At 40.9% G+C, this 19,087-nt stretch overlaps 1 protein-coding gene across 3 annotated transcripts; it reads right to left on the minus strand.

Moving 5' to 3' along the window:
* Positions 1–1,471: 1,471 nt before the first annotated feature.
* RDH11 (retinol dehydrogenase 11) lies at positions 1,472–16,369 on the minus strand. Of its 3 annotated transcripts, none has more exons than XM_006206944.4 (7): positions 15,852–16,072; positions 13,275–13,393; positions 12,770–12,925; positions 11,651–11,755; positions 10,851–11,060; positions 7,283–7,472; positions 1,472–2,268 (listed from the first exon to the last, which is right to left on the minus strand). In XM_006206944.4, exons 1-7 carry the CDS (start codon positions 15,914–15,916, stop codon positions 2,166–2,168), a joined length of 948 nt encoding a protein of 315 aa, XP_006207006.1. In that variant the 5' UTR covers positions 15,917–16,072; the 3' UTR covers positions 1,472–2,165. The 3 variants fall into 3 exon arrangements, with proteins under 3 accessions (XP_006207006.1, XP_072819373.1, XP_072819374.1); XM_072963272.1 differs by lacking the exon at positions 15,852–16,072 and adding an exon at positions 16,283–16,369 and having other exon boundaries at positions 2,005–2,268; XM_072963273.1 differs by lacking the exons at positions 1,472–2,268; positions 7,283–7,472 and adding an exon at positions 7,930–8,076.
* Positions 16,370–19,087: the final 2,718 nt, after the last annotated feature.

Consider the following 19,087-nt stretch of genomic DNA (forward strand, 5'->3'; position numbering starts at 1 on the left):
AACATTGTAAATCGACTATACTTCAATTTAAAAAAAAAAGAATCAAATCAATATAAAAATAAACAGTGGAATATGTTGTGTAAAAGAAAAAAGATGAGAGGTAACAAACAGGCTGGGATGGAAAAAGTGATCTTTGAACAGCATCATAGAAGATTAGTAGAAAATGGGTGGATTAATAAATTATCACACAACTGAAGCTAATGGCATTTGAACTGAAACTGTACCACGGCTAGACTAGACTCTGGAACAAATTATCCTCAGAATGAGAAATGGTTGGGTAACCATAATAACGGGAAGTATTTTCTTCTTTTGACTCTAATATAAGCTTTCATTTAATTGTTGTCTTCTGTTGACGCAAATTAAATTTGTTTAATTCTTAAAGTTTGTATTCTGGTAAATAAAAACATAATCAATAATCAATTTTTATTTGTCATTGACAATTCAGTATAAATTAAGTAAAATATTAATTCAGTTCTACACTAGTATCAAAAGTTTTCCAATTTTTTCATAAAATGACCATGTCTGTATAGTTTACTTGTCCAAACAAGTTCAACAAAAAGATTATTTACAAATATAAGACTGTGGTCCTACAACTCTTGAAACTCCCACCAAAGTGAACATATAATTGTCAGTCTAGGAAAATCACAAACTCTATTAGAAGAATATACCCCAAACAAGTGATGGAACATTGCCAATTCCTGACTTCCTTTGGCAGCATTACCTTTGATAACAGTTCTCCAAATAAAATGTAGATTTCTAGCCAATACAGTAGACATTTTAATCTTGTCAAGATAATGTAAGGTAATGCCCTGCAAGATTTTTAAATTGACTAATTACTAGTATCAGTCCTTAAGAAATTTTGCTGAATAAAGAATTGGGGTTTTGTTCTTCCTGACAGGTTGATTTGTGCTTGTTCAGATAGCGCCTTACCAGTCTTGTCTGAACTCAGGTGCTCACCCTTAATTCTTCTATTGCTGAATTTTACCATCTTTAGCTTTTTTTTCTTAAGTTTTAAAATCCTTAACTAGTCCCTTCATTGCCTGAATTATCTTCTAGGATTCTTCTCTTTTTTGGACTTCTTCCCTGCTACCCATATGCTTCGTGATGGGTAGCTATAAGCATATACAGAGTTCACGTCCCTCTGCGGTTCCACCTATTTGTATCCAAGACTGAATGACACTGGTTTGCTTTGTCTCTGATCAGTTTCCTGCACTAGGGTCCAGTTTAATACTGTTCCTTTGTGGCTATTTTCAATACTCACAACTGCATAAATACACAAGAACACATACAAAGATATACGCAGGGACAATCACCAAATAGCCTTTCCCTTCTCCTGGTTTTCTAAGAGAAACTAAGGCACAAAAAGGAGGCCTCCATGGGTCTGGGGTCAGTAACTGAAGTCAGGTGGCCATTCTTCTTAAACTGTTTTTCACCACCCTCTTGCTGGTTTGAGAAATAGCAGGAAAATGAATGACGGCTTAAGTTTGATTTTTATTTCTGGTTCCCCCCGTTTTCTGTCATCCCCTAAACTCCACCAACTTCTTAGAAAAGGAGGCTCTTCTATGGTCTAGGCATGAGAAAATGTCTTAACAGCAGTGGCTTTAGGTTAGAGATAAAGCCATGCCACAATCCAGATTCAGTTAAGAGTTTCCAGGAAGAATCCAGATATTGGTGCCATAAGACTTTTCTTAAGAGGTGAAGGACAACCCTGCTCTTGAGCCAAGCCACTGTGACTCCTGGAGTTTATCTCAGGTTGCAGTATGGCCCCCTTGAAAGTTGTTTGGTTGGGAGGAACTACATTGTGGACAAAGAGGATAGAAATTAATCCAAATTGCCATAAATCAACCCTGCCATTGCTTCGGTTCTACTAGGTAGTAGGTTTCAGGAAGAAAATAGGAGCCTGGAGGTCATATGGGGGTCTACTCATCCTATATATCTCTAGTAACTCTGGCAGTAACAGGAGCAAAATAAGTCTGGACAAATGCAAGACATTTAGATGAATCCGGCAGTGTACGCTGGGCTTTTATCAGACGTCAAGCAGGTAAGTTTGGAAGGTTTGTTTTCTTTGTGCTCAAGGTTTTGACCATCCAGAAGGAGAATCATTTTAGCAGGGAGTACTGAGGAGTCTGCTGCAAGCTTCTCTTGAGTCCAACTGCCATCATCTGTCAATCCACAGGGATGCCTAGCAGGTCACAGCTGACATCCCACAGCCGCCTTGCTACTGTCTCATTACGAGCCTGGGCAGAGACCCATGCCACATGGCAGTCACTGGAAGGGAAAAAGAGAGGCTTAAAGCACAGCGTTAAGAATGGAGTCTGCTCTCTGCCTGCCAATAAAGAACACAACATAAATACAACCCAGGGATAACATGTGCTCTGGGCACTTCACAGGACCAGTGTTTGTCCTATCTCATCATTCTCCAATCTTTACCCCAGGGGAAAATGTAATTACCATTTTAGAGCTCACTAGACCATCTCTGAGCAGGATGATTTGTTTGAGATATAATGTATATCATTTAGTCTTATTTATAGTCCCCTTTGCATGTATATATTTAACTGTAATATCAGTGGTGCCTGTCTGACACCTGTCTATGTCCATCTCGTTCAAATATGTCTCTAAGGTCCACTCTATAGGACCTTGTACACTGTCGTGTAGTTGGGATACTGCTATTTACACTGGTCATAGATGTTTGGAGTGATTAAAAAAATTCATCTTATTTCTGGTCTACCTGCAGTTAGAACTGTCTTTAAATTCAAAAAAGAAGTAAAGCCAGCTTCATAACCAACAAAAGAAGGAAAAGATGATAGCAGAAAAGAAATGGTAAAAACAAGGTACCACATGTTTTATATACCTTCTCTTCATTGTTGTAATTCCAATTATTTTAAGTTCCCATTAAATGCAGGAGGGCTACCCCAACTCTTTACCACCCAGAAAAGTTTCTCAAGGATAATTCTTTTACTCATTTTTTGGTAGTCCCTGCATCTAGTACACAGCAGGTGTTGAATGAAGGTTTTTTTGTTTGTTTTTTTAATGATTGAGAAAAGGAATCACAAACTTTGAAGTCATGTGAGAAGCAATTTTTATAACTAGACTAGTTCTAGAAAACTGCTTCATGGACCATCTAAACAAATTCTGAAGGTGAAAGGGAGAGTTGACAAGTCTGAAATAACCACATGAAGCAAACTCCTCACACTATGTCCATTATATCAGTGCTACTCAAACTGTGGGCCGTGGACCAGCAGCAGGAGCATCCTCTGGGAACTTGTTAGAAATGCCAATTCTCAGGCCTCACCCCAGACCTGATGAATCAAAATCTTTGGGGTTGAGGCCCAGGAATCCGTTTTCAATCAGTTCCCTAGATGGTTCTTAAACACATACAAGTTTGAAAAAAAAACCCTCAAAGATACCTTTGCATTTAATAAATAAGCCTTATAAATGTAGTACTTCTGTTTAAGGGAACTCACCAACACAGCCAGCACAACCTGCTATTTCTGACTGAAGAGACCATCACTGAGGACTAAGGAGCTCTGTCTGACCCTCTGGAAATGACTTGGTTCGGTAAGCCTTTGCAGCATCCACTGTGTTATGCCTTAAATTCTTCATAAGTTTATGGTGAACAGCAAATGACACAGAGGACATGAAAGTGCCTTTTAAGCTAACAAATGCTATAAAAATAATTCAAATACTACATACAACAAGAGCTACTTCAATGTGCTTATGGCATCAGCACAGTCATGATACGGACATTTCCAGTGGGCTCTTGGTAAGTACTAGTCAGTATAGGTGAAAGATTGACCAATTTCAAAACTTAACACAAAGCTACAGTCATCAAATTAGTATTATACTGGCATAAGGATAGACACATATGAATGGAATAGAATGAAAAGGGCAGAAGTAAACCCTCACATTTATGGTCAACTGATTTTTGATAAGACCACTACTATGGACTGATTCATGTCCCCCAAAATCCATATGTTGAAGCTCTAATCCCCACATGACTCTATTTGGAGATAGGGCCTTTGAGGAGGTATTTAAAGTTAAAAGAGGTCATAAGGGTGGAGCCCTAATCCAATAGGACTAGTGTCCTTATTAAGAGGAAGAGATGCCAGGACTATATGCACACAGAGGAAAGACCATGTGAGGACACAGCAAGAAGGCAGCCATCTACAAGACAGGAAGAGAGGCCTCACCAGAAACCAACCCGGCCAGCACCTTGATCTTGAACTACCAGCCTCCAGAACTGTGAGAAAATAAATTTCTGTTGTTTAAGCCATCTAGTTTGTGGTATTCTGTTATAGTAGCCCAAGGTGGACTAATACAGCTGTTAAGACAATTCAGATAAGAAAGAATCATCTTTTCAACAAAGGTTCTGGGACAATTGGATTTCCACATGCAAAAGAATGAAGCTGGAACCCTACCTCATACCATATACAAAAATTGACCAAAATGGATCATACACCTAAACTAAACATTAAAACTATAAAACTGTTAAAAGAAAGCAGTAATAAATCTTTGTGACCTTGGGTTAGGCAATAGTTTCTAGGATATGACACCAAAAGCACAAGTGATGAAAGAAAAAATAAAGTAGACTTCATTAAAATTAAAAATTTCTGTGCATGAAGAAAGTGAAAAAACAAACCAACAGAATGGGAGAAAATATTTGCAAATCATATATCTGATAAGGAACTTGTATCTAGGTTATAGAAAGAACTGTTACAACTAAACAATAAAAAGATGGAAATCCAATTTAAAAATAGGTAAAGGATTTGAATAGACATTGCTCCAACAAAGATACCTCCAATCGACAATAAGCACATAAAAACATACTCAACATCCTTAGCAGGAAAATGCAAATGAGAACCACAGTGATATACTACTTTATCCTTACTCAGATAGCTAGTACCAAAAGGACAGACAGACAATAACAAGTGTTAACAAGGATGTGGAAAAATTGGAAGCCTCATATACTGCTTGTGGCAATGTAAAATGGTACAGCCACTTTGGAAAACAATCTGGTAATTCCTCAACAGCTAAAATGGAGTTAATATATGACCCATGTTCCAGTGAAATTCCACTTCTGGGTATATACCCTAGAGAAATGTTCATACAAACTTTGTACATGAATGTTCATAGCAGCATTATTCAAATAACCAAAAAGTGGAAACAATCCAAATGCCCATCAACTGACTAATGGATAAAGAAACATGATATAACCATAAAATGAGATATTTGGCAATAAAAACGAAGTATTGATATATACTTTGGCATGGATGAACCTTTAACACATTATGCTAAGTGAAATAATACAGTCACAAAAGGCCATATATTACATAATTCCACTTATATAGGCAAATCCATAAAGACAAAAAGTAGATCAGTAGTTTGGGGCAGAAAAGCACCATCAGTGCAAAGGTCCTATGGCTTCAATCAAGACAGACTTTTATGTTCATGTCTTGACAGTGGCCTAAGTGGTTGCCGTTGGATCTTTAAAATGCCTAAAATTAAGAATCCATGGCACTGGAAAGGCTTTTCAAAAGTCAACTCAACAATTATGGATTTGAGGTTGACTTTATTTAAATCACTAAGACAAAACCAAGAAAAAGGGTTATTTCTTTTCTTAAAATTTCCAGGGAAAAAGAATCCAGTCACTCTTGGAAAATCATCCCAGTGTACTAAACTAAATAATCTATCTTCTTGCACTCAGACCCACATTTCCAACTATCTACTACACAGTTCTACCCATATTTCTTATGAATAACACACTCAACATGTACAAGAGCCACGTTTACTAGACAGTGGGCAATTGTCATTCTTTGGTTGAACGTCCATTCCACATTCTTTTGGCAATAGCTACCTGATTTCTTTCTATGGAATTACCTATTTCTCTTGGCTAAAGCTTGAAGAGCCCGTTAATCAAGTGCCTGCCTGTCCTCCAGTAGCCAAGGGAGTGGGGGTAAGGGGATAGAGGTCGGAATCAGGCAGGAAGGAGGTCCAGTTGTCTCTTGCCTGGACAGTGGATGGTGAGGAACAAAACAGACTGAAGGTAGTTGACGTTCACTCACTCTAGCTGCAGTGTCTTGGCCCGCTGACTGGCCATTCTGACTGTTCTAAACCTGGCTCTTCAGTCTTCCCTTTGGACCCAGGAGTACCCCCATATTTCAATAAATTCTTCTCTTAAGTTAGCCAGAGTCCATTTCCACTGCTTTAGAATCAAAGAACCCTAAGTTATACACATTATTTATCCACACTTGCTGTCTCAGTTAATGTCACCATCAGTCTCCTAATAAGTCAGGCTTGAACCCAGGTCACCAAATCTTCCTTTATTCCCTCACTCAGTTGGTCATCAAGTGGTAAAAATTCTGCCTTTTCAGGGCCTTTCTCACTTAAAACATTCTCTTCATTCCAACTGTCATTATCCTAAATCAGAAGCTCATTATCTCTCATTTGGGGTACTTATTCATTCATCTAACAAAGTTACCAAGGATGTTTTTCTAAAGCACAGACCAGATCGTGTGTCTCTCTGCTGAAACAACTCTGGGGCTCCTCTCTAAGTCTAGCATTATAGGCCTTTCACGATCTGACTGTCTACCTTTCATTTCAATCTTTATTTATTTATAGTCCTTCCTCTAAAATTTTGGGTTATTTCTATAATATCTTGAAGATGGAGGTAAAACATGTTAAAATTTTGATCTTATGTGATATCTAAGATTTGCTTCAAAATAATATGGGATGAGAAAAATATGGGAAGGGATGGTGGATGAGGATGGGGCAGGACTGGCCATTGATTTAATGGTTATTGAGGCTGATTATGGGTATATGGGGATTCAACATGGTATTTTGTCTACTCCTGTGTACATTCAAACTCCCTACAATAAAAAGTTTAAAAAGTCTTCACTTACTCGAGAATGAGGTCCATTGATACTATTTTAGTCCTGAAGGCAATAGAGAAATACAGATTCAAATTCTTTTTAACATGAAAAATAGAACTAGGAGTCCAAAAAGGAACAAAGAAAGCTAGACTGACATAAAATGTAGGAAGAAAAGGAACAGCCACAAAGCAGAATCATCCGTATAAGACAGCATAAATAAAATCAAACCTAGCAGTTACCCCCAAAAATGTGAATGGTCAAATTTCCCTATTAAAAGGTAAAACTCCTAGAATCCAGAGACAAAAGCTATGTTGGACAATGTATTTTTTTTAAAGGGTATGGTACACCAGACAAATCCATATTATTTCCTGTGAGCAATAAAATTCCATCTTCAAAAACAGATATACTCATACCTGAAGTGGTTTCCATTTAGAATCTCAAGTCCTTCCGTTAAGGCACAGTAGAGGCTGGTCTGGGCTCCCTGCTGAGGGGTCTTGAAGAAGAAGGAGAAAAGCCGCCAAAAAAATCTCATGACGGATGAGTGCCGAACCAAGTCAGAGTTGACTGTGCCAGGGTGTACAGAGTACGCTGTAATGCCAGATCCTGGTGTAGGGGTGTCATACAGAGGGGAAGACAGGATTGATGTTGTCAAATGGCCAGAGAGCAGAGGACACGAATAAACATTTGCCCCACGTGGACTCCCTTCCCACAATGCTATCACAAGCACTCCTCACAGAAATTTATACCTCCATATCACAGATTAAGATTAAGGCTCAGAGAGGTTATTAACTGTTAGGAAGCAGCAGAGCCAGGACTTGACCACTTGGAAGCACTTGACATTGTTGACCACTAACTTCCTAAGACTGACTTTTCATTGGCTTCCATGACCACACCTCTTCTAGTTTTTGTAACCTTTCTGGATGCTTCCTCCAGTTTCCTGGACCAGTTTAACATCTTCTACTCAAACTTTAAATGTTGGAGTTCTCATGGCTCACTAAACTCACTCTATAACTTTATAGCACTCACATTTTTTACCTATGGTCCAAACTGCTGATTTTAACTCTTGACTGACTATAAAAGGCAGTATAAAGTGGTGGTTAAGGGTATGGACTTTGCAGCAGAGTGCCCAGTTTCAAATTCCAGCTTTACAACTCAGAAGATATGTGACCTTGGGCAAGTTCTTGATGCTGTGACTCAATTTCCTCATCTGTAAAATGGAAAATGTGATTCAATTTCCTCATCTCTCATAATACCTGCACCTCACAGAGTTGTTCTGAGAATTAAATGAGTTCATATGTAAAAGAGTTTAGAATAGTGCCTGGTGCATGGTAAATACTAAATGACACTTATGCATATGCTATTTCAGGTCCCTAATTCTCTTAGAAATCTTGGGGTCAGAAAATTTTCCAAGTTGTTTTGATTTCACAAAGGCAATATAATACATACATAGATAGACAGTACATAGATATATGTATCTTCCTACATTTTGTTAGGTCAGTGTGATTTTCTTTGTTCCTTTTTGGACTCCTAGTTCTATTTTTTTCACATTTAAAATAGTGTCCATTAACTATTCTCCCTAGTACAGGTGAGGTCTTGCTGCCAAATGGGTTTTGGTGTAAAGCTTATGAAAAAACTGAACTTTCAGGCCTTTGTAGAGTTCACAACTGCAGATAAAGGACTGTGGACCTGTGTTACTTTCTACTTGACATCTACTCTAGATGACCCAGAGTAATGCAGACTCAGAGGTCCAAAACTGACTTCATGTATTTAAGGCCAAGCCTGATTCTTGCAGTGTTCCCTGCTCTTTCAACCAGGCAGGGACAAGGGACTAGTTCTTAAGGATTTCCCACATCACCATGCGCCTCCAATCAATAAGCCCTGAATATCTCTCAGGAGTGTCCACTACCCTCCACCTCCACCACCCTACTCCAAGCTAGCCTCACTTCCTGCCTCAACCACAGAAATCACCTGCTGCATCTACCCTTGCCCTCGTTTTTATTTTGGGGGTTTGTTTGGGGGGAAGGTAATTAGGTTTACTTATTTATTTATTTTTAGAGGAGGTACTGGGGATTGAACCCAGGACCTTGTGTATGTTAGGCATGCGCTCTACCGCTTGAGCTATACCCTCCCCCACTGCCCTCGTTTTTAAGAAGGTTTCATTTCAAAGATTTCCCATTGCTCTTAGAATAACCACTAAAATCCTTATCATGGCCTCTCTGGATTTCACCTCTACCTACCTTACCAGTCTCAGCTCAGACCACTTTTCCTCTCGTTTTCTACATTCTAACTATGATGGCTTTATCTCAGCTTCTCAGACTGAGCCCAGACCTTCATGCATTCTCTTCCTTCTGCCTGGAACGTTCCTCAGCCCCTTCAGCTGCCTCACTGCACCCACACTGTAACCCATTTAATTTCTAATCATCCTGCAAGGGCTCAGTTTGCAACTCACTCCCCTAGAAAAGTCTTCCCTGATCCCTCAGACTGAAAAAGGTTTCCCCCACCACCCCCGCCAATCCATTATAGGTCCTTGTAATTCCATTTTAGAGCATTTATCACAATTATAATTAAACAATAACAACGAAAAGGAAACTATTTAGATGTTGTTAAGGAAATGAATAAATAAACTAAGGCCTATCTATACTATGAAACACAATGCAGGAACAAAAAGAATGGGATAAATCTCTATGTACTACATGGAAAGATCTCTAAGATATTGTGTTGGATTTTAAGTTCCTGATGTATGATACATACATATGTAAACACACAAGAAAATGACTGAAAAGGTGCACATCATGCACATCAAGTTGCTGACAGTGGTTTCTTAAGAGGAGAAAAGTAGGAGGGAAGAGAGAGAATAAGTTTTTTTTTTTCACCTTTAACTCTATATACTTCTATATTATTTAAACTTTTACAATGAGAATTTGTATAAATACCTGTTAATCATCTCTCCCCTCCGTTGGACGTGAACCACTCCACCCCCAATGCCCTAATTCAGTGTACAGAATAGCATGGGCACTGAATATATGGCTGTTGAGTGGTTGAATGGATGACTCTTGCATCATGCCCAGGTTTCTTCCATTATACCACAGCTATTTCCCTCCTAATCCTCACTCCTATCGGGTTTCCTTCCTCATGTATCCTCTGCTTTTATCTGATCCTCACAGCTGGGCCCATCTCTCCACCTCCAGGCCACCCTAGCTCCCTGACCAACCCTTTGGATAGTTTTCAACATCCTGATCTACCCCGAGCTGACAAATAAAGGATGTTATGCCCTGAACAGACTCTCCTCCCCATCTCACAGCTGTCCACATGGTTTGATGATCCTATTCCAACACTAGGGCTCCTGTGTCTGATTCCTTGAGCCTGAATTCTGCCTGCCTCAACTCCTAAGTAACTCTAACTGGCCACCTTGGATTTCCTTTCTCCTTATTGGAAATCCAGATAAACCATGCTAAGGACCTCTGCGTATTTGTGACTGGGGACTCCCCTCCTCAAGCTTACATTTCCCTCTTATCTGACCCTCTGTTGTTAGAGAGACACTCCCCCCACCCCACAGTCCCAGCACCTATTTTATCCTAATGGTTGTAGCCAGTTTTGGTCCCTCCCTTCTATCTAGTTTCACTACGAGTCAAAATCCTTGACTTGCTCATGAGGCCTGAATTGATCATGACAATAACAACCTGTGAAGCAGTCCCACTTTCCCTGTTAGGAAATAAGTCTTGAAAAGTTAAGCAACTTGCTGCAGATCATACAGCTAGCAAGTGCCAAAGCCAAGCCTTCAGACTCAAAGTCAGGACTTCCCATCTCCTGCCAGCCACCTCCAGTAGTCAGTTGTGGGCTGCTCACTAAAACTATACCCAGGTGGAGCCATGGAAGCAGGTCCTGTCCGGGAGATGGGCTCCAGAAAACAGTTCCTATTCCCGTGGCTTTTAGCTACTTCCCATTGACTCATGTCTCCACATTCATTTCTTCAAAGCCTACCTTTTAGTCTCCGGGCCAGTTCCTTGGTAAAGAGAATGTTGGCTAACTTGCTGTGACAGTACGCCAGACCTGCATTGTAGAATTTCTCACCCTGCAGGTTATGGAAGTGGATCCTTCCCAGGTGATGTGCTAAGGAAGACACATTCACTACCCTTGATGGGGCTGATTCCTTCAGCTTCTCTAGCAGCAGATGGGTCAGGAGGAAGTGACCTATGAGAAAAACTAGAATTAACAGAGTTCAAGGCCAATGGGGAGTTGAAGGGAGTGGCAGTGAGCAGGGCTCAGATATAGGAGGCAGAGAATTCAAGAATAAGGCTTTTTGCCTCATTAATTATCAACTATAGAACAAGTTCAGTGAGGGTTTAGGGAAATGGAAACAGCCAAAGACATGAGACATCCTTCTATGAGGTTGGTCTGGATTATGTGAACATGACTATGAAGTCCTATCTTATTCCAACTTTGATTAACATCACTCTTTAAGAGTGGACAGCCTCTGCTTGATGCTGGCCACAAGGATCACTATAAAGAAAGCAACCAAGTCCACAGTCCAATTAGGTTGTTCAAAAATATGCTAATGTTAATTGAATCTGAAGCACAGATTAAAAAGTGGGAGGAACCTTGAGCAAGGCTCAAGTTTAGTCCTGAGCTTTCAGGCAGGACCATACTATTTATTATACACTTATGGTCTATTATGGCCCAAAGGTCCAATCGCACCACCAAGAAGGCTCATTATGACCCCTAAGTTTTCCAAGGAGAACTTCAGGTTCCCTCTAACTTTGTAGTGGGACTAGATTTCTTACCTAAATGGTTGACTCCCATGTGCATCTCAAAGCCATCTGCTGTCTTGGAGTAGGGACACATCATCACTCCTGCGTTGTTGATCAAAATGTGGAGATGCTTTTCCTCTGCAGGGAAGAGGAGATGGAATGTGAAAGTGACCAGCCACAGCTGTTACATCTTAGAAATCGACCCCACACCCAGGCTTTGAAAACGGGCTGCATATTTTCAGTCTTTCCTCCATTTTCCAAGCTACTTACTGTTTTTGGGAAGGGTTCTGTGCAACTCTCCCAACAGAAAGACTTCCCAAGCTGAATGGAAAATTTCAAAGCAAGAGAATAAAGGATGTTCTGTATGCCCCGCTGCCACTACAATTCAAGCCCCTAAAGAAATAAAGGTTTCGCCTCTTTGATGCATCTGCCAACTCTCTCTCACGGTTTATTTTCTCATGTAGTCTGTAATTTCTGACTACAAATGTGTATCAGTGGAAGCTGTTTTCCTTGGGAGGCCTAGATCCCTGGGTTATGAGGGAATATGCCTACAGAGTGCTCTTGGATTTGCTTTTGATGTGATTCTACAGGTTTTTGTGTTAATTTCTCAGCTCAAGATTCTTGCACCATTCAGTGGTGTGAATGAATTTCCTTCCACAGATGATGCCAGCTTGAAGCTTTAATATCTTGCAGATGACTCTTTATCCATGTCCTGAAGAGATGATAAACTTCTTTGTCATGTCCCTGAGCTGATGGCCTGGGTTTTTTCTTTTTTTTTTAAGCCCCTGTACCATGGACCAGATGGCTTTTTGTGAGTCTCAACTTTATGTGGAACCTCAGATATAGCAACCTAGCTCTCAAGAGCCTGAGGCCTCATCACCTATCCCTGTGTGGGTATTTGGACTCCAGATTTTAAAGCCCATATTGGGTTCTGGTACAACTGTGAGACTTTTGGCTTTAGTTCTTATGCCCTGCTATGACTTTTTGAATTCTCTTTTTGTTTCCACCTCTTGAGGATTTCCCTTTGTTACTGATGAGTTCAGCTATGAATCAGAAGTTTTGGGTTATATTTTGTCTAGCATTTCTGTGTGTCAGAGAAATCTTTTCATTTTGGCTAAGACTACCAATCATAGTCTCCAGTTCTACTCTTACCTGCTAGGAAGCCCTCAGCAAAGGTTCGAATAGATTTCGTATCAGCCAAGTCCAGTTTCCGCGCCAATACCTCTTGGTTCCCTGTCATGGTCTGGATCTCTCTGGCCACCAATTCCCCCTTTTGCACATCCCGACAAGCTAAATATACACGGGCTCCTGTCAAACAATGTATAAAAGAGACAAACTGTCAGCTCTGCTTTTGAGTGAGCATCATAGACCTACTACAGCTGTTAAGTGTTATTTTCTACTGTTTTCTTAAAGAAAGGAATTTTACTCCCACTTCACGACAGAGGTATCTGATACACAAATCAGGAAAAATAAATAAATCAATAATATTCATTAAGTGCCCATGATATGTAGACCACTGTACTAGTATCAGACCATCAAATCAGTGGGGCCCCTGAAATGTTCTTGAATTCCAAGACTGGGAGGAAATAATTAGAATGGTCATCATTGTGAGGGGTAAAGGCAGTAGCAGGAGGGAATTAGAAGCAGATGAACTTGCCTCTTTTAGCCAGCTCTTTGGCTGTCTCCTTCCCGATGCCTGTGTTGGCTCCAGTGACCACAGCTACCTTCCCAGGAAGCTGGACGGTTGATGTACACACCCCGCTGGACAGCATTTTCCTGCAGACAGAGAAGAGCTCATCAGTTCTTCATTCTCCTTCACTCTCAGCCAGAGGTTCCTGCAACACTCCCATGACTGTAGATCTCAAGGCTGAGGGTTGCTTTGGTTCCCTCTACTGCTGTACTTTTATAGATTTAGGTTGAAGGAAAGAAAACAAACATTTTCTGTTCTTGCTTAAAGTTTTCATGTTCAAACTTTTCTGCTCTTGCTTGAGGGCAGAAGGGAGTCTATTATAAGGGCAAACCTTAGAACTGCTCCCTGCAGTACAAAAACTGGATGAATATTTGTTTAGCCAGGCTCCTGGCCTTGGGTTGAGCTCCTCCTTAGGCTTAGGAAGTCATAGGACTCAGTCTAGAAAAAGACAGAACAGGTCCACTTATGTTAATCTGTCCATAACTGGCACTTTAAGACCTTGATAAAATAGCTAACCCAACACAAAAAGTTAAAATTACGAAAGTTTGTCAATCTGGGACAAAACAAACAGGAAAAAAACACAAACAGTTACATACATACATGCAGTTAAAAATAAGACAAAGAAAAGATATAAATAAATATAAAGGGGAGCTGAGATCCAAGTCCTGGTTAACTAATTTGAATCTTCCCTAAGCACTATCTATTCTGTTTCTCCAAAGGAATGAATGCACAAACAAGGGTCAGTAGGATTTAGATTGTTCTTTTCTCTACAAATCTTGGGACTCAATTTAAAAGAATTAGTTGAGGGGGGAGGGATAAATTAGGAGCTTGGTATTAACAGATATACATTATTATATATAAAATACACAACAAGGATCTACTATATAGCACAGGGAGCTATATTCAATTTCTTGTAATAGCATAATGGAAAAGAATCTAAATATATACATATATGTATATGTATAACAGAATCACTTTGCTCTACACCTGAAATTAACATTGTAAATCAACTACACTTCAATAAAAAATAAAATTGAAAAAAAACCAAAAGAATCAGTTGACAAGGAGATGCATTTTTAAAGAACATTTAAGCCATTTTCATTGAATTTGGAATTGCAAAGTACACACTTCTAGCCACCAAAGTTCCTGCTTAGAACAAACAGACCAGTAAGAAAGCAAACTGACTCAAGGTGCTCATGAACCATATTCCTTCTCAGAACAAGCCTCCCTGCTCAATTTCCCACATCTGTTCAGCTTTAGGTCCAGAAGCTACAACATATCAAGACCTCTACCCAGCTCCTCCTTCTTAACCAGCAGGAAGGAAAAAGACAATCCATTACTAAAGTCCAGCTCTGGTCTAACTCCCATGAACTAGCTAGGTGGTTGGGAACATGACCCTTGGAGAATAACCTTCCTTAGAAAAATCTCTTTGAGGTATGAGCTCTATTTTCAGTTCAGGTTCAGCTTCTGTGATTCTATATGAATAAGAGGATCTTGTGGCAGAAAGAGAAAAAAGCAGCGTTTTCATCCCAATATGGGCACCCACATGTGCCTAGAGGTGGGAGCACTGGGTGTTCACGGGGGAGGAAAAAACAACTGGACGAGGAGCACGAGGGAAGTGGGGAGGAAAGAAGTGAATGTGGTAATAAACGGCAGTGTGATTTAGCGGGCCTTCCAGGTCCAATCCGACAGTGATAGCGTCCTCCTACTCCGCCTCCATCACCACCCAGGGAAGGAGTGTGTCTCTTCAGTCACTGGTCCACCGTCACTACTGGTGACTTACTCAGAACCAATCAGCAATCTGCCTCTTGTGCAGCTCACTGCGGATTCTCTGGGGCGCTCAGCGAGCCATTGGCTGATGCGTCACATGGTCAAGAGACCACGACCCTCATTCTCTCCACCCCGCCCCCAACCCCGAGGGCAGGATTCGGAGCCCCGGATAGCCCTACTACGAAGGCAGGATACAGCTCCAGATGAAACCTTTTCGTTTCTCTGCTTTACAACGTCTGCCCAGCGAAAGAGCAAATCTAACAGCAACAAGGGGGCGAGCTGAAGATACCACAATTCACATCGAGGGGCAGTTTCAAAAAGCAAAAAGTCAAGTCGCTCCATTGTACTTCAGAGGTTCGAAAGAAGAAGCTAGATAGGTCTGGTTCAAGGCTTGGGAGCTAAGAGTAAAACGATCTTGAGGGCCACATCCCATTTTAGGATCTGAAGCCTCCAGAGATGTAAACTTGTGTTTGAAGTAGCCTTGCCCTCGGGGTCCCTGGAGCCAGAAAGGAGGGCTGCTGAGACGAAAAAAGGGGCCAGGAGAAACAAAGCAAGGTGCTCCGAACTGCAGCCCCTTCGCATAGCCTGGGGTCTTCTGGTCTCGCCCTCCCCGCACCCAGGACAGCGAGTCCTCCTCCGACCAACCGAACTCCCCTACCTGGAGCCCCATAGTGGGGTTTCCTTCTTCCTTCTTTTGAAGAACAGGGCTTCGATAAGGATTAATGTCCCCCCCCACGAAGACTTCTCAAGAGATGGCAATACATTTGCACAGACCTGATTTGGGGTGCAGCGATGTACAGGAGAAAGGGAAGGAAGAGCAGGAGCAGGACCCCAATCATCTTGCAGGGAGGCAAGTGAGGCTCGAGCTGAGCGAGATGCCCCACCGGTGCTCACGGACTAGCTTCTCTTCCAAGACACGCCCCAGTAAAGTACGACAGCGCGGGGAGTAGAGCCTTCTGGGAAATGTAGTCTAAATCTGGACATGGGCTAACAGGCAGTGAGCGTGCCTGGATGCGGAGAGAAGTTGAATCTCGCACCAGATACGCAACAAATCCTCAACCAGCTGGGATCTAGGGCCTTTGGGATCATCCGACCAGCTCTCTCACACCCCTTCTGGCCACCGTGAAATCTCCCAAGTCCTTTCTCTCCCCGTGCCCAAGTCCAGACCCTGGTTCATTTTCCCCCAATCATGATTAGGCGGTTACCGCATAGTTTCTCCTGGAGGTCAAATATTGGCGTCAGAGAAATATTCTACGGCTGATTACCCAGGAGAGGAGCGGTTGGAATCTGACAGTTGGAGGGGAGGGGGGAATCCTTCCTCTTTAGGAATTCCTTCCCCCAAAGGAACGGAAGCAATTGGTCCCTGAGGACATTATCAGGAGAGTCACTTTATTCTATTTATTTTAAATTATAATGATAACTAGCATAATTCTTAGTGTTTGAGTGTTAATTGATAATAGAATATAGTTTTCTTGATGATTTGGGTTAGTTATATTAACTCCCAGGGTAGCAATGAATTTCTCAGATTAGCACAGTTCGTTTTGCCTACTCATTAAAGTATTTAATCCTGTCTTGAATTAAGGCCATGGAAATTCTCTGGGAACAAGCAGGTTCCCTGGTCAGTCACCCCTTCCAGCTCTGCCATCTGAGGCCTATATCTGGTTTCCCCGGGGTGCGGGTGGGGAATATTTTAACAAAATATCTGTCTGTGATTCCTGACTGCACACCGTAATGTGTTCTGTTCTTCTGGATATTCATTTCCATTTGAATGAAAGACACAGATCTCAATCTCAATTTGAACCAATATATTTTATAGCAATTGGAAAGGAGGGGATTTTGTTCACACAATACAAATTTCTACTGATTAAACATTAGATTCTCTAATCGGATTTTGTCACATGCTTATTATTGAGTTACTTGATACTTGAGTAGAGTTTTACACCTGTATTAAAAGCCATTCACAGGTTTTGTTCCTTATTCATTCACATATTTTTTGGACAAATGTTTATGGTATTCCTATAACTTACTAGGCACTGTGCTGAGGTCCAGCAAGGAGCCAGGCAGAAATTACCTCTGCCATCTCAGAGTTTATGGCCTGTTGGGGACCACCTTAAACAAGTGATCACTGTGAATTGGCTCTGATGGGCTGGACTGTCTGCTGTGGACAGTTTTCTTCTTCCTGCTGCTTAGTGAACACCCTCCAGTAGGAGATGTAGGCAAACATCTCTTCCAGTTTGGGGTAATTGATGACACATGACTGGGCGTGAGAGCTCTCCCTATAGGCCAATCCTGACTCCAGTTTTACCTGAGGTTTCTTTAGTTAATTCCACAAACCTGATAACTGAAGACGGGTGAGAAGATGAGTCACTTAGAGAGGCTGTTACAGAAAGTAGAGGGGAGAGCCTTGAGGAGCACTCACATTATGGGACAGGTAGGGGCAGGTGAGCCTGAAAATGGACTGTGAAGAGAGGACAGAGAGGTTGGAGATGTATTAGACTGGGTCCAAGCAGGTTAGAGAAACCACACAGTAATTTGAACAGGGAAATTTTAATATGAAAAATTATTAACCATAACAGGGGATTGGAATAATGAAGAACTGGCTAGTATAGGGGTGATTAAACTATTCCTGTAAAGAAAAATAAATATTTTAGGCTTTGGGAGCCCTATGGTCTCTGTTGCAATTACTCAACTCTGCTGTTGTAGCATGAAAGGAGCCATAGACAGTATGTAAATGAACAAGCATGGCTGTGTTCCAATAAAACTTTTTTTTACACAAGCAGGCAGTGGGCTAGATTTGGCCTGTGGGTCATGGTTTTCCAACCTGGGGGCTAGTAAGAAGTAAAGAAATCTAAAGAGGATAAAATAAAAATATAATAGATACAATTTAAATTTTAGTAGCAGATATAATGTAAATAATACAACACACTGTAATATATAATAGCCACTACCTGGGGCTGAGGCAGAGCTCCAGGAAGAGATCTCTTCCACTCCCAGATTGAGGCCCGGACCTTCTGGAGAGGGACAGGTATAGCACACTGAATGGCAGAGAAGTTGTTATGGTGCTGCACCAGTGGAATTCGCTGGAAATCCATGGTGCCAGGGAAAGCTGTCCACAGGAAGGTGTCTCACTGGAGGCACTCTGCTAGAAGACTGCTGGGAGAATGCTAATGGAGCTGGGCACTGGAGAAGCTGTATGGACCACAGGAGCCTGGCACTGCAGAAGCCAAGCATGCTGCAGAAGCCTGCAGAGCCAGTGCACCAGAACCAGGAAGCAAACCCCCTTCCTCCTGCAGTGTCTCTCCAGTACTACCTATTGACAAAGCTTAACATCGTGCCAGAAGCCAAAGAAGAAAATATTTAGAGTCTATTTCCACCTTCATTGATCAGGCAAAAAGGATGAATTGGAGCTGAGAGTCAATAAATTGATAACTGGCACCAGAAGAAACCCAAAGAATGTGGTATAATCAATGCATAATAAAGGCATTTAAAGAAGTAGTTTCAACACCAAAAGCATCAAACATAGAAGAACAAATTGATAAGTTAGACTTCATCAAAATTAAAAACTTCTGTTCTTTGAAAAACAAAGACTGAGAAAGACTGGGAGAAAATATTTGCAAATCACATGTCTGTTAAAGGATTTGTAGTCAGAATATATATTTTAAAACTTGTCAAACTCAAGATTAAGAAAACAACTCAATTTTTTAAATGATCAAGTGATTTGAACAGATACTTCAACAAAGAAGATATGCAGATGGCAAATGAGTACTTTTTTTTAATGTTCAATATCATTAGTCCCTAGGGAAATATAAATTAAAACCACAATAAAATGCCACTATATACTTATTATAATGGCTGAAATAAAAAAGGCTGACCATCTCAAGTATTGATGAGAACGCAGAGCAACTGGAAGTCTCATACACTGCTTTTAAGAATGTAAGTACCTTGGAAAACAGTTTGGCAATTTCTCAAAAAGTTAAATATATGCTAAACATGTATCTATCATATGACTC

The sequence above is a fragment of the Vicugna pacos genome, chromosome 6 (genome assembly GCF_048564905.1).
Source record: "Vicugna pacos chromosome 6, VicPac4, whole genome shotgun sequence".
Lineage (NCBI taxonomy): Eukaryota > Metazoa > Chordata > Mammalia > Artiodactyla > Camelidae > Vicugna > Vicugna pacos.

Bases quoted from the DNA above. Each gene is read 5' to 3' on its own strand.
- RDH11 (XM_006206944.4), bottom strand. From the start codon at position 15,916: ATGATTGGGGTCCTGCTCCTGCTCTTCCTTCCCTTTCTCCTGTACATC. The intron at 12,926-13,274 runs GCAAGTTCATCT...ATTGTTTGACAG, and splicing joins CAAAGAGCTGGCTAAAAGAG to GAGCCCGTGTATATTTAGCT. The intron at 11,061-11,650 runs GTAAGAAATCTA...TTTTTCTCATAG, and splicing joins CATGGGAGTCAACCATTTAG to GTCACTTCCTCCTGACCCAT.